Below are 13252 nucleotides of genomic sequence, written 5' to 3'. Positions count from 1 at the left end.
TAACATCAGCCAAATACACTTCAGTTAAAGAGCCATAAAAAAAACCCTGGCCTACAACTCTAGCACACTGTGGGGCTACTTCAAACATGAACAACCATCCCTTCATGACAAAGGCCACATAAAAAAAGAGTTGCATGTTTCCAAACCATTTGTATCTCAGCAGGAACCAGATTAGAGGGAGAGATTCCCTAAACTTTCTGTAGCAGTCTGCAGCCCCTGTGCCAGAACTGAGGGGATTGTTCCATCTCAGTAAGCACGTCAACACATGCACAACGAAGGCTTTTTCAAACAAGACTGGGAGGGGAGTGAAGGAGAGTTATGCTCTTCCATATACGAAGAACAACCATGCACTTTCATTCTGAATTACTTATTTTAGATTAATGAAAAACAACAGAAGAATGAACAAAAGCCATGTCCCCCAGAGAGAGCACAGTGTGTTCAAAAACTTCAGACAAAATGCCTGCCATGGCAGAGCCCTAAGGAACAAAGGTGCAATGCTCAAAACAGAGGCATCAGATTTGAAAGGGACATATACCACAGGAAGGGGAAAGCAGAGAGAAGGTACAAAAGACCATTTAGGAAGTGAATATACTCGGCATTGGAATTCCAGTGAGAGGGTAGAATGCACTTTTAAAGGATCTAGCCACCTGTTTCAGTGTTAATATTCTGACAGTTATAATAAAATCTAAAACATGAATATATTCTCTCTTCAGTTTCAGCCATTCACAGCAGGCCTGCATATCTAGCTAGAATTAAAGACACCTTCAAGGTTGCCTGCAGTATGTGCTTTTGAAAGGCCACACCACAGGCTGCTCATCAGCATTAGAATAAGTGGAATGGAATGCTGTTATTAAAGGGAACTTTTAAGACTGCCCCAGCAGCATGTTCTGCTGCCTTCTCAAAGTGGATGGCGTGGGAATAGAAAAGAGATTAGAGTTCAGGTCACAAACTCATTCCTCGCTGCCAGGGACAGTAAGGGCTGGGAGCATAGCGGAAGCAATGTTTTAGCCCCTGGAAAACAGAGTTCCAAGTTGGGAATGACCAATCTTTGGCCAAAGCTGAGTGATTCTCAGTGAAGACATGTACACTCCTAGTCATAAGAGGTGTCAGGAGTCTGTTGCACATCTGCTGGCAGAAAGACATGTCCGTTTTCAGAAGTGCTATGCACCTTCAAAGATCAATGGAAGATTCTCGGCATCTTGGAAACCCCAGACACTTATTTAGACATGGATTTAGGTACCTAATTATAGGCATTCAAGTTTGCAAATTTTGGCCTTCCACACTGTGATAAATCTCACAGTATTATGCACTTAGCAGCTCAGAGTTCAGCTGGCCTGAACCATGTAGATACACCATAAGAATGGCCATACTAGGTCAAAACAATGGTCCATCTAGCTCAGTATCCGGTCTCTGTGCCAGATACTTCAGAGGGAATAAACATAATAGGGCAACTTCGAATGAAGCATCCCCCGTCATCCAGTTCTAGCTTCTGGCAGTTGGAGGTTTAGGGACACTCGGAGCTTGAGGTTGCGTCCCTTACCATCTTGGCCAATAGCCATTTATGGACCTGTCCTCCGTGAACTCCTCTAATTCTTTTTTGAATCCAGTTGTACTTTTGGTCTTCACAACTTCCCATAGCAACAAGTTCCATAGGTTGACTGTGCATTGTGCGAAGAAGTACTTCCTTATGTTTGTTTTAAACCCGCTGCCTATTAATTTCATCAGGTGACCCCTGGTTTTTGTGTTATGTGAAGGGGTAAATAACAGTTCCCTAATCACTTTCTTCACACCATTCATGATTTTGTAGACCTCTATCATATTCCCTCTTAGATATCTCTTTTCTTAGCTAAACAGTCCTAGTCATTTTTAATCTGTCCTCATATGGAAGCTGTGTTGTACCCCTAATCACTTTTGTTGCCCTTCTCTGGACCTTTTCCAATTCTAATATATCTTTTTTGAGATGAGGTGACAAGAACTGCATGCAGTATTCGAGTTGTGGGCGTACCATGGATTTATATAGCAGCATGATGATATGTTCGGTCTTATCTATCCCTTTCCTAATGGTTTCTTGCATTCTGTTAGCTTTTTCACTGCTGCTGCTCATTGAGCAGATGTTTTCAGGGACTACCCACGATGACTCCAAGCTCTCTTTCTTGAGTGGTAACAGCTAATTTGGGAAAAATGAGAATTTTCCCCTAAATGATCCATTTTGAAAAGATTAAAGCTGTTTAACAAATCAAGAGTTTAAAATGATTTTATATAAATAACAAAGAGAGGTTTTTTTAAAAGCGTTAGATGCTTCATGAGGTGTTGAGAATGTGCAAGATGAAGTCCCTAGAAGTTAAAAGGCCAAAAAAATGGTTACCTGCCTTTTCGTAACTGTTGTTCTTCAAGATGTACTACTCACGTCCATTCCATTCTAGGTGCGTGCGTGCGCACCCATGTGCACAGTTGGAGATTTTTGCCTTAGCGGTGGGCTGTAGCGCCCTCTTGAGTGCCGCGCTCGTGCGTTGGTATATTAGGCACTGAAGGTATTGCCCGAAGATACTATGTCGAGCACCCAACAGTCTGAGCTCAGCCACGACCAGGCCGACCAGAAGGGGTGCAGGCGCTTGAGGAAAGAGTGGGGGTGGATCCTGGGAAGTAACTGGGATGCCATCCTCGGGCGCATCCTCAAAACCCCTGCTTCTGGCTTCCTTGGCCTCTGGAAGAACCAGGATGGGAGGAAGAATGGGAAGATGAAGGGTGATGTCATTTAAATCCTTTGTCTCTCTCCTTTCTGTAGGAGTTGGACTGGGGGGCACTCCAGGACCTTGACGGAGGTGGCGGGGCATGGAAAGGCATTCTAGCCTGCTGAGGGGTGTGGAGGCCCAAGGAACGGAGGATGGCACGGGAGTCTTTAAGGCTGTGGAGTTGTGTGTCTGTCAGCTCCAAAAAGAGCGCTGCTCCCTCAAATGGGAGGTCCTGAAGGGTAGTTTGCATCTCCTGTGACAGCCCAGAGGACCGTAACCAGGAGCTGCACCTCATAACCTCTGCGGAGGCGACTACCGTGGCAGCTGAGTCCATAGCATCCCAGGCTATCTGGAAGGTGCCTCTCACCACCGCTTTGCCCTCGTCCACCAAGATGGCGAACTCCTGGGCTCGATCCTGTGGGAGGCCCTCCTTAAACTTGTTGATGGAGTCCCACAGGTTGAAGTTGTACCTGGCTAGCAGGGCCTGCTGGTTAAACACCCGAAATTGCAGGCTGGCTTTCCAATAAATTTTCCAGCCAAACAAGTCCAGAGTCTTGGCATCTTTATTTTTCGGCATGCTGCTCGCCTGTCCCTGCCTGGCCCTTTTATTGATGGGGATACTGCTCGAGGGAGAGTGACAGATACTCAAACCCCTTTGCGGGGACATAGTACTTCTCTTCTGCCTTCTTGGAGGTAGGCGGGATGGAAGAGGGGATCTGCCACACAGACTTGGCAATTTTAAGGACCCCTGGGTGGACAGGCAACACGACCCAGGCCGGGGTGGAGGAGGGTATAACATTAAAGAGGTTAGACTCCTCCGCTAGCTCCTCAACCTCCAAGTTCAGGTTGGCAGCCAGCCACTCTTTTGAGCAGGGCCTGGTGCTCCTTGAAGTCGTTGGGCGGTCTGACGCGGGTGCCGGCTGCGCCGGGGGCAGCTTGTACGATGCGGCCAGGGAGGAATGGTGGGAGTACGTAGGTATACCCCACGGGTTCCAGTACTGCCACTGAGTGGGCCACTGCCACAGGAGCCACGGTCTCGCGGGCCGGTGGTGATTCGCTTTTTCTAGGCGAGGGGCTGAACTCTCCTTCAGGCTCGGACCACTGCCCTTCTGGTGATCAGGGCAGAGCTGTAGATGCCTGATTCTGCTGACTGACCCTTGTCGGCGACCGGTAAGGAGAGGGCGAGGACCAGCTCCTGCCCGAAGAGGAGCCAGAGACCAGTGCCGTGACCAATCCCACACTGGAGGGTGGGGGGGGAGGGAAATCAATGCCTGGGAGACTGTCTAGGTGATGGTGATCTGCACCGTGGCAAACTCTGGCAGAAAGCCCAACAATACCATGGGTATGGGGATTGGCGTCGCGACTCAGGTGTCCCGGGCCTTGCAGGAGGAGACCTTGGCATCAGGGACATGCGTCTTCTAACCAGGGACCGAGGCTGCTCTGCTACTTTAGGGGGCGGTCCCATAACCGGCTTGCCTGGAGATGCTGGGGCCTTGGCCGGGTCCGTCGCCTGGCTTGGTGTCTATGGTGCCTTCTGAGTTCGAGGGCGAAAGTTTTTGCAGATCCTGCACTTAGCCTTTCTGTGGGACTCCCCCAAACACTTTAAATAGCTCCCATGGGGGTCACTAATGGGCATCAGCCGGCTGCACAATGAACATGACTTAAAGCCTGGGGAACTTAAAGCTCCGCTCCGAGGCAAAGTCCCAGCCTAACACTAAACTTAAAGGTCTAACTAAGTACCCATCAATTAACAACAAAGGAGACAGAACAATGGACTGTAAGAACCACTAACGCTCTTGCAATACAAGACAAGGCGCTCTGACCAATCATCACGGGCGGTAAGAAGGAACGGAGAGGGCGTAGGGTCGGCATCACCTAATAGACCAATGCATGAGCGCAGCGCTCAAGAGAGAGCTACAGCCAACCCTCCAGGTACCGCTAAGGCAAAAATCTCCGATGACACCTAGAATGGAATCGATATGAGCAAGCACTGGAAGAAGAAGGATTATTTCCTTTTCCCATCTTACTCAGAACCCTGATTCCTTTCCATTAGAATCAAAGGGGTGTAACTCATAATCCCATATAAACTGTTTATTAGACATTGCACAAACAGCCATAAAATCAGACTTTTAAAACTTAAACTTCTGATCTTTGAAACTAGACATAGAAATTTGGGGACTGTTTGCTTGCACTTGCTAAATCTTTCCAACCACCGGTGAAACCAGTACGCAGATAATTGCACAAGGTTTTACTATATCTTGTGGCAGAAGAGAGAATTCCTGCAGAAACAAGAATCCTACATTCCAGAATTTATCCCAGCTCTTCTCTCCCAAACAACTGTCTCACCAGAATGTCAGAGATCTTGGTCACAAGGGACGTACTGTCTCAATGCCCTCATTGGAGAAGAGGAACATCATTTTAGATCCCCATTTAACTTATCTGTGCTGATCTGCCTCTACCCCACTGCTCCTGTAGCTCAGCATCAAATCCTAAATTGATAAATTAAGGCCCTCTAAACTGTAGTTCACCTTATTCCTTTACTATTTTTGTGGCATCCTTTCTGGTGGCTTTCATTTCACACGTAGGGCTCATTGGATTTTGGGCTTTAGTTGGGCTATGGTTGAGATGTATTCGGCTGAAGCTTTGAAACATACAACCCACCACACCACCAGTAAGAGATCTGAGGAGTGGCAAGATGGATCAGAAAGGAAAGCTCAATTGGAGAGAGTACATATCTGCATGTTACCTAGATCCATTTCATATGTACATTATGCCTTAGATATTGCAGCAGGGCCAGCGTCAGAATGATGAAAGAAAGGGAAGCAGAAGTTTGTTCATCAATCACCCTCTCCTGGATGAGGTTTTATTTCTGGGGTTCTCGTTCACCCCACTTTACAGACGTGTGGCAAAAGCCTCTAGTTGCACATTTCTTCCATGCAGTTTTACAAGCGGTGAACTCTCTATATAAAATATAAACACCCAACATGGCATCTTCAATTTCTCCATAGCTTCCAGCTGTGTGTTCTGGCTAACATGACCCAATGTGTCTCTTCTCCCTGGGGAGTAACCCACTCCTGTAAGGTGTTGAGCCCAAGTACGGTCAGCTGAATCCAATTAAGCCCCAGCTGGAAGTATCTCCCTGAACTGGCTCTGAACCCTGGCTAGAAATGATCACCCCAACCCTACGTCACTGTTTGATTCAGCAGGGACTGCACAATCCCCTCAAGATTTGCATACCTCATCACTAGCTTCTTCTATAGCAGTGATCTTAAGGACAACTTTTAAAGTTCTGTGAAGTGGGCTGAATGACAGGTTGCTGCAGACTAAGGAAGCAAGCTCTTCCTCAATCCTCTGGGCAACTTCTCAACTACAGTATGTTGAAGAGGCATCCCAGTGGATGGGGCAAAAGAATGGCATACATAAATCCTAGGCTCTAGTTCTGAATCTTCCATTGTCATATTATATGGTATTGGGCAATTCACTCCTCTGTGACTTACTTTCCCCACCTGTAAAAATGGGGATAATGTTGCTTGCCCACCTTTGTACAGTACTGAGAGCTACTGCAGGGCTATGTCGAAAGAACATTATTAAGATGTGAGCTAGAGAAAAGTAAAAAATAAATGCTCTTCACATTGTTTAGCAAAATATACAGTTATGAAATAAAACTTGAAAGCAGCACAGTCACATAATTATTGCTGATTTCTTTCTTGGGTAATTTTTCCACAGACAGAAATCAGACCCGATATTTTGCTTGCAAACATTTCCGAAGTAGTTTGTATTAAATAGAAAACAGTGCAATTCAATCCTGTTACAACCCCCACCATTTTCCCCTTGCAAGTATTATTTAAAGCAATATTAATCTCCCCTGCCCTCCAAAAGCCAATTTCCACCCTCATTTACACCCAGTATCCTCACTGAAGTTAAAAGGGTTACACCACTGTAAGTAAGGGAAGAATTTGGCCTATTGCATCTAATCTGTTCAGATGGTGTTTTTTTGTTTTTTTTAAATGTCTCAAATATTAGTACCTCCTCGGACTCCTTTGAATGGATAGAAAAATGCTACGAGTAGATTCATAAGGACCGCAAGGTTAAACGAAATACTGCTCCAGAAGGACATGTTGCGAGAGCACCAGTACAATACAGGTTGAGCTGTGAAGGAAGAGAAAAACGTGAGTGTTTCAAAGACATCCGAGGCTTGTGGTAAGACAGGACATCTCCATCAAAGCCCTGTTTATTTACACTTTGCAGAGAAGCACAAGAGCAACTGCAGTAAAAAACAAACCACTTGTTCTGAAGTTTATTTGATTGGCCTTTCAGACAAAGGACCAAATGTTAAAACAGACATTAGCTTTCGGTATACAAATTACTTTAGCAGCGGCATGAGAATGACTTCAAAGAATAGGTTGTCTCCCAAGAAATCCCTGCACATAGAGAAAATAGTTAAGTTTTCCCCATTATAGTTTGCACTCACTAAATCCAAAACCCTCCAAGTGATTAGGAGCGTGAAAGTTCGTATGTGTTAGCAAGGGTGAGAGTATTCTGGCTGCATCCCTCTTTGCTGTGCAGTTCTAGCTGCTCTCATTCGCTGGCTTGTCTACACTAGACTTTCTACCATTCTTAAATGTTCCCCTCTACTGCAGCAAGCTGGGTAGCAGCAACTGTAGGATTGCCTGTGTAGACTGGCTGTTGGCCTTTTAGTCACTGTGTCATCTAGCCCTGAATTAACGTACAAAATATAGGGTGTCCACATTGCAGTAAGACAAAAATTTAACCAAGATGTTAAATACATAATACAGCTTCATAGCATACCAGCAATAACACCATGGTACCCCAGAGACATGAGACAGCAGCCAATTGGGCTTCTAATTTAGTACACTACTGTAGGCCAAGGATACAAACGCTTTCTCCCAGAAATGTAGCTACACAGTACTATGCCGGTAACTAAACAGCTGCACATTTTAAAACTCTTATTTAAGAATGTGTACGAAACACTAAAAACAAACACTCCCCCCCAAATAAAACAACCCCTAGTCCTAATTATAATAATCTCTACAACCAGAATTAAGGAGCACAGATCAGAGCTAAAGGACTCATTTTCTGAAATGGTCATGGACCCATTAAGATGAAAAGGAGAGCACTCCGAGAAGCTATCTTACAATAAATCCATCTGCATCGAATTAAAATCCCCTGGAATTTATCTACTGCAGGCATACTGCCTGGTGGTGGGTGCAGAAGTCGGTAGTTCTTGCAATCTAAGAAAAATACTCTCATTAAAGGGAAACATGTCAAGCATCCTCCTGCCAAAAAGGAAAAAGTACATACATAGAGATGTCATGATGCAGTGAAAGGAAAGGAGCTCACAGGAAAGTTGAGGGAAGAGAGTTAAAAAAAGCGTAACTCATGAGTTACATATGAGGATAAATTAATGAATGCAAAGACCCAGAGCCTCACAACATCCATCTCTCCCTAAGCCCTAACAAATCATTCTCCTTCTTAACAGGGATTCTCAATGTTATTAAGAGGCTAAAGGTGGGTAAAAAAAATTATATAATGCCTCATTATACACGGAACTGAAATGCACATAAAAGGCAAATGTGTTGATGAGCCGAATGCTAAGGAATGGCAAATACTAAGGTATGCAGTCATCATAAAAATATCAAACTTCATTGCACCTAAACCTAGACACATGCAAGACCTCACTGAAATTATATACATCAACACTTCTGGTATATGATGCATTGTTCTCCATATTCTTTTTGTTTTTAATATGCTTTAAATGGAAGGCATTTGTCACCAGCTGGAAACCTGTTTGTACGGAATTAAATTCAGTACAGAGGGTCCACACAGAGCCACAAACACTACCTTGCACCTGCATTCAGGATGTGGCACAGGCTTTCTGCCCTGTGGAGAATCTCACCCTGGTTTTGGTAGGCTTGCTTGAGTGTTTACTGAATCTAGAATGGGAGACTTGTAAAAAATGCTAGTAACTTGCTACCTGACCATAGGGGGAAAATGGATGCTTTGCCATCAATGATTTTGAAATCTATTGCAAATTTGAATGTACTACGAGTTAATGTCCTGTAGTACCAGCTCATGTTGGAACACATTTTACTATTCCAGAAAGAGACGATCACTGAGCAGTGCCTACCCTCCCTGGACCCAACCAGCACACCTACATCTAAGATGTATATGCAAGTCTAAAAGATAAGAAGGCAGATCTAAGTCTCTCAGGCCATGTCTACACTTACCGGGATCGACGCTGCTGTGATCGATGTAGTGGGGGTCGAAAATTGACCGCACAGCGCTCTCTGGTCGACTCTGGTACTCCACCAGAACGAGAGGAGTAAGGTAAGTCGATGGGAGATGCTCTCGTCATATATACAGCGCAGTGTATATACCGCAGTAAGTCGACCTAAGCTACGTTCACTCCGGCTACATTATTCACATAGCTGGAGTAGCGTAACTTAGGTCGACTTACCCCGGTAGTGTAGACAAGGCCTCAGAGGCCTCGAATTATAATTTTAATGAAACTCTTTAGTTGGAAACCTAGAGTTAAGTTTCAACCAGACAAGAAACAAAACACAACCAACTTTATTTGAATGATTATGTCAATAAATATAGTTGACCACTTCCCCAAAGTGTTTCATATTATGCATTGCTAACTATATTATATGTAGAGCAGTGCATTTCTTGTATGATTCTTAGGTCATTTTGGGAAGATGCTTACACAAGATTCTGATTCTATCAAAAATATAAGGCTATTGTTAATGCTGAAATAGCTAGCCGCTCCATTTAGTATTCACCAGACAGGTCAAATACATTTCAGGGGATTTGAATACGTTTTAGACTATATCTGATCCACACATAACTTTCATGCTTTCAAGTAATAGGATTATAGTTTATTTTTATCTGTTAGAAAAATAACTTTTCTAAGTTTATCCCAGCAGCTGGAACCATATATTCAGTTTTCGTTAGTCCTCTAGGGCTTAAGATGCTCAACTTTCATTGACTCCATTGGGAGCTCTGCACATAAGACTGAGGGCAAGTTCTGGCTGTTAATGTCAAGGGAAAGTCTTGCAAAGCAATTGTTATCACATTAGTTTAACTGGCTTGGGTCTCTCTGGAGCTCCAGGCAGACCGTGATAGTTTATAGTTGTACAACTTATTCTGCAAACAATTCCACTGCCTATGCAATTCTACATTTCCTCTAGTAAGCATAGACAGCAAAGTATTTCATTTAGAGGGGCACTCTGGAGCACTCTAAGCACGTGCATTAATAACTAGAGTCCAGGAGGGCAACATTTGCCAACAGATACCACAGTATTTCCTAATCTATGTGCTGGGAATAAACCGCATTCTCTCTGATACTGACAAAGTGTCATTGTTGGCAAATGCTGACTTTTTAATGGTGACAACTGTACAAGAGCCTCAGACAGAAATGCATGTTTGTTTTAGATAATCCGAATAGAAATATTAGTTTAGAATTTTAAAATATCGAGGCAGAAAACAGATTATGTTCTAGTCTTGTATGAAAAATCACACAGTAAAACTAACCTCAGTGTAACTGTGAAATCTCTCTATTTGAGAATACTTGTTTTTTAACATTTTTTTTTTAAACACTATTGAGTCGCAACATTATGTTACAGTGCAGGAGAGCTGGGTATTTCAAATACAATTCAGTGTCACTACCACACTGGGGAAAGATTCGCTATGAAATCAAGATTTAGTATTCTGAAGACCTTTATTATAAAACACAACTTTTCTTCAGCCTGAGACGTTAGTATTTCCAACCTACCTCTCAATTTCTTTTGCCAGTTCATTTCATTGAAGAGGTCTTCTGATCTCAAGAAAAAATCATTGATCTTACTGCCTTGTTCATCTCTTTCTGTGGTGTAGTATATCCGTAGTTTAGATTCCTTGGTGAGGAATTCGCATATACTTGGCACAGGGAAGACTATTTGCTCCATTGTACGGTCCAATCTAACAATCTAGACAATACAGATTTTTGAGTTTGCAGAGTTGTTTTTTGTGCATTGTTTCAAAATAATGGGAATGTGGTAATGTCAGATACTTTTTAAATGTACTGAAATTCTACAATTTAAACATCAAAACCATTGGATCAGTGGTTTATTAGTACATTATGACAGTAATTTACTACTTACTTTACACTGACCTTGCATTACAATATCTTGTATACTCTTACCATGGCATTACTGTTCTAAGCTAGGATTTTTAGAAGATCTAAAGGAGCTAAGTACTCATCTCCTTTTGAATTTCAATGGAATTTGGGTATCTAACTTAGTCACCATAGAAAATACCAACACACTCACACTATACGAGCAAAATCAACTATTGTTTTATATATAGGAGCTACTTTTGATTGCTGTTATCTTATACATTACACAAGTTTTTAAAAATCACCCCATGACATCCAGTTAAGTTTTCAAAAACGCTCTAGTTTGGCTTAATGTCTGTCAAATCTTATTTTGTAGGAAAAAAGTGTTATAAATATGCTCTAACTTTCCCTATGGATTCAGTGATAGTATTGGCCAAACCATATTCTCTTGATTCAAGTTGCACTTCAATTTGCAAGTAGGCTTCTCTGTAGTTCTGCCTATAAAACTGAGCCAGAGTCAGGGTATCCACTCAGACAGTTCAAAAATAGTTCCCCTGGAAGAGGCAGGAAAAAAGCCCTACACCCACATGAAGGACAGAATAATCCACACCTAGGTGGCTAGTTTAAGACAACCACCAGAATCAAAATGCACTTAACAGAGAAACTGTTTTTAAGGGGAGTCTCCTCCCAGGAAAGTGATTTTTTGCATCCTTAGGAACACCCAATCCAGCATGAAGTGGCATTCATGATTTCCTTCTTTACCTCAATCTGTGCTGTGTGCTTGGCATAGAACTCCAGAGCTTCATCTCCTTCTATCTGACCTCCAGGCTTCAGCATGTTCTGCAGCTCTTTGTTATGACGAGCCAACTAAAATAAAGGAAGGCAAAGGGAGTGGAAGACGCAAGATGTCTCTCTAACATTAATTTCTAATTTTTGGTGGAAAAAAGGAACAGTACACAGTCAGCTGCTAAGAAGAGGGCAAAGTTGGTAGAAGGTTTGTTATATTTCAACCAGGCACCATTTAGATCTATTTTGGGAGATAGAGTGTGACTAGAGGAGTTGCCTTTTTTGTTTGATATACATGCTGTATTCCTCCCTTCACAAGTTCTCCACTAGCCTGTCTGACTCGAGAAAGGTTCTTTGGGGATTCTGGTACAATGCACCCTTCCACACACGTCGTCTCTCAAGTTGTGTGCAGGTAGGACTTTAATAATTCAAGTACCTAAAGGAAGGATGGTGGAAGATTTTGCTTCTACTAATAGTAGTGGCACTAACAGCAAGATGGTACTACAAAGCTTTAAACTCAGACCATTTTAAAAGTGGCAGAATGGTGGTTTGATCTACTCATGGGCAACACCAACAAGGAATTCCTACTGGACATATCCAATATACTATGAGCTCTTGCTTACTCCTTCCATGGTCTTGTATCGGTGTTTGGAAAGTACAACAGGATTAACAAATGTGTTTAGACCAGGCTCCAGTAGAGTGGATGGAGACAGAGCAATACTGGATTGTACCACAGCAGAGACTAGCCTGTGTAATATTTTTAAAGAAAATAACACAAAATCAAGAACATGGCCAAATTGTGCCAACAGTTCAGATATCGGTGGCTGTGGACATTAGAGGAAGGGATGGAATTCTGTTGCCTGATTTAAATACTGTATCAGTGATGAGAATTACATATGGGACATAAAACTAAAGCACTGGATGTAAATGATAAATAAGTAAGACCTATTATCCCAGTGCCTTCAAGATCTTGAAACGTGCTATTGGGAACGTCATCAGTAAGGACAAAGTATCTGGCAATTCCCCATTATAAGAGAACAAAGTCCTTAGCTGCTCCTCTCATTATTATACATGCGCAGAATTTCCATTTTTGAATGTGTTAGGGTAAAGATTAGGTTTGACTCCCATTTGGGAATTATGGGGATATAGAAAGAAGAGAGAAGGATACTGTGTTGAGTTCCACCATGAACCTCTTGAAGAAGAATTCTGTCCTAACTACAAAGACATCAGTTGGGAAATTAAAGCAAATCTCGAGAAAAACTAGATTACTTACTAATCTTCACTCTTGTACACATTAGGCACTGCCATAGCTATAAATGCAGTTATACCTGATGAGCTAGTATGTAAATGTTGTGCCCCACGTTCCTAGGAGATGCTGCAAGATCTTCACCATTCTCTCCATCCTCAAATTCTACCTCACCTTGCATATATGCCTTCTTTATCACTTCCACCTAGGAAGAAAAAGCGAGAAAGACACAGGCATCTGAGATTTAATAATAACTCAGATTTTCAGGTTAAATTCTGCCAATAGCTCTCCATTCAGAACTCCCACAGAAGTCAATGGAAGCTTTAATGGACCGCAGGTTTAAAACAAATAAAAGGAAGTTCTTCTTCACAC

General features: G+C 42.8%; 1 protein-coding gene across 3 annotated transcripts in view; it reads right to left on the bottom strand.

Annotated features, from left to right (window-relative positions):
* ITPR1 (inositol 1,4,5-trisphosphate receptor type 1) overlaps positions 1 to 13252 on the bottom strand; it is a 244452-nt gene that overhangs the window by 42794 nt on the left and 188406 nt on the right. For all 3 annotated transcript variants that reach the window (XM_024196743.2, XM_024196818.2, XM_026650249.2), the window contains 4 exons: positions 12963 to 13085; positions 11611 to 11715; positions 10528 to 10720; positions 6759 to 6881 (listed from right to left, as the gene is read on the bottom strand). In XM_024196743.2, coding sequence (XP_024052511.1) covers positions 6759 to 6881; positions 10528 to 10720; positions 11611 to 11715; positions 12963 to 13085 — 544 coding nt within the window. The remainder of the gene's footprint in view (positions 1 to 6758; positions 6882 to 10527; positions 10721 to 11610; positions 11716 to 12962; positions 13086 to 13252) is intronic.

The sequence above is a fragment of the Terrapene carolina genome, unplaced genomic scaffold (genome assembly GCF_002925995.2).
Source record: "Terrapene carolina triunguis isolate 2854851 unplaced genomic scaffold, T_m_triunguis-2.0 Scaffold89, whole genome shotgun sequence".
Lineage (NCBI taxonomy): Eukaryota > Metazoa > Chordata > Testudines > Emydidae > Terrapene > Terrapene triunguis.
This window is presented reverse-complemented; position numbering and strand designations above follow the sequence as displayed.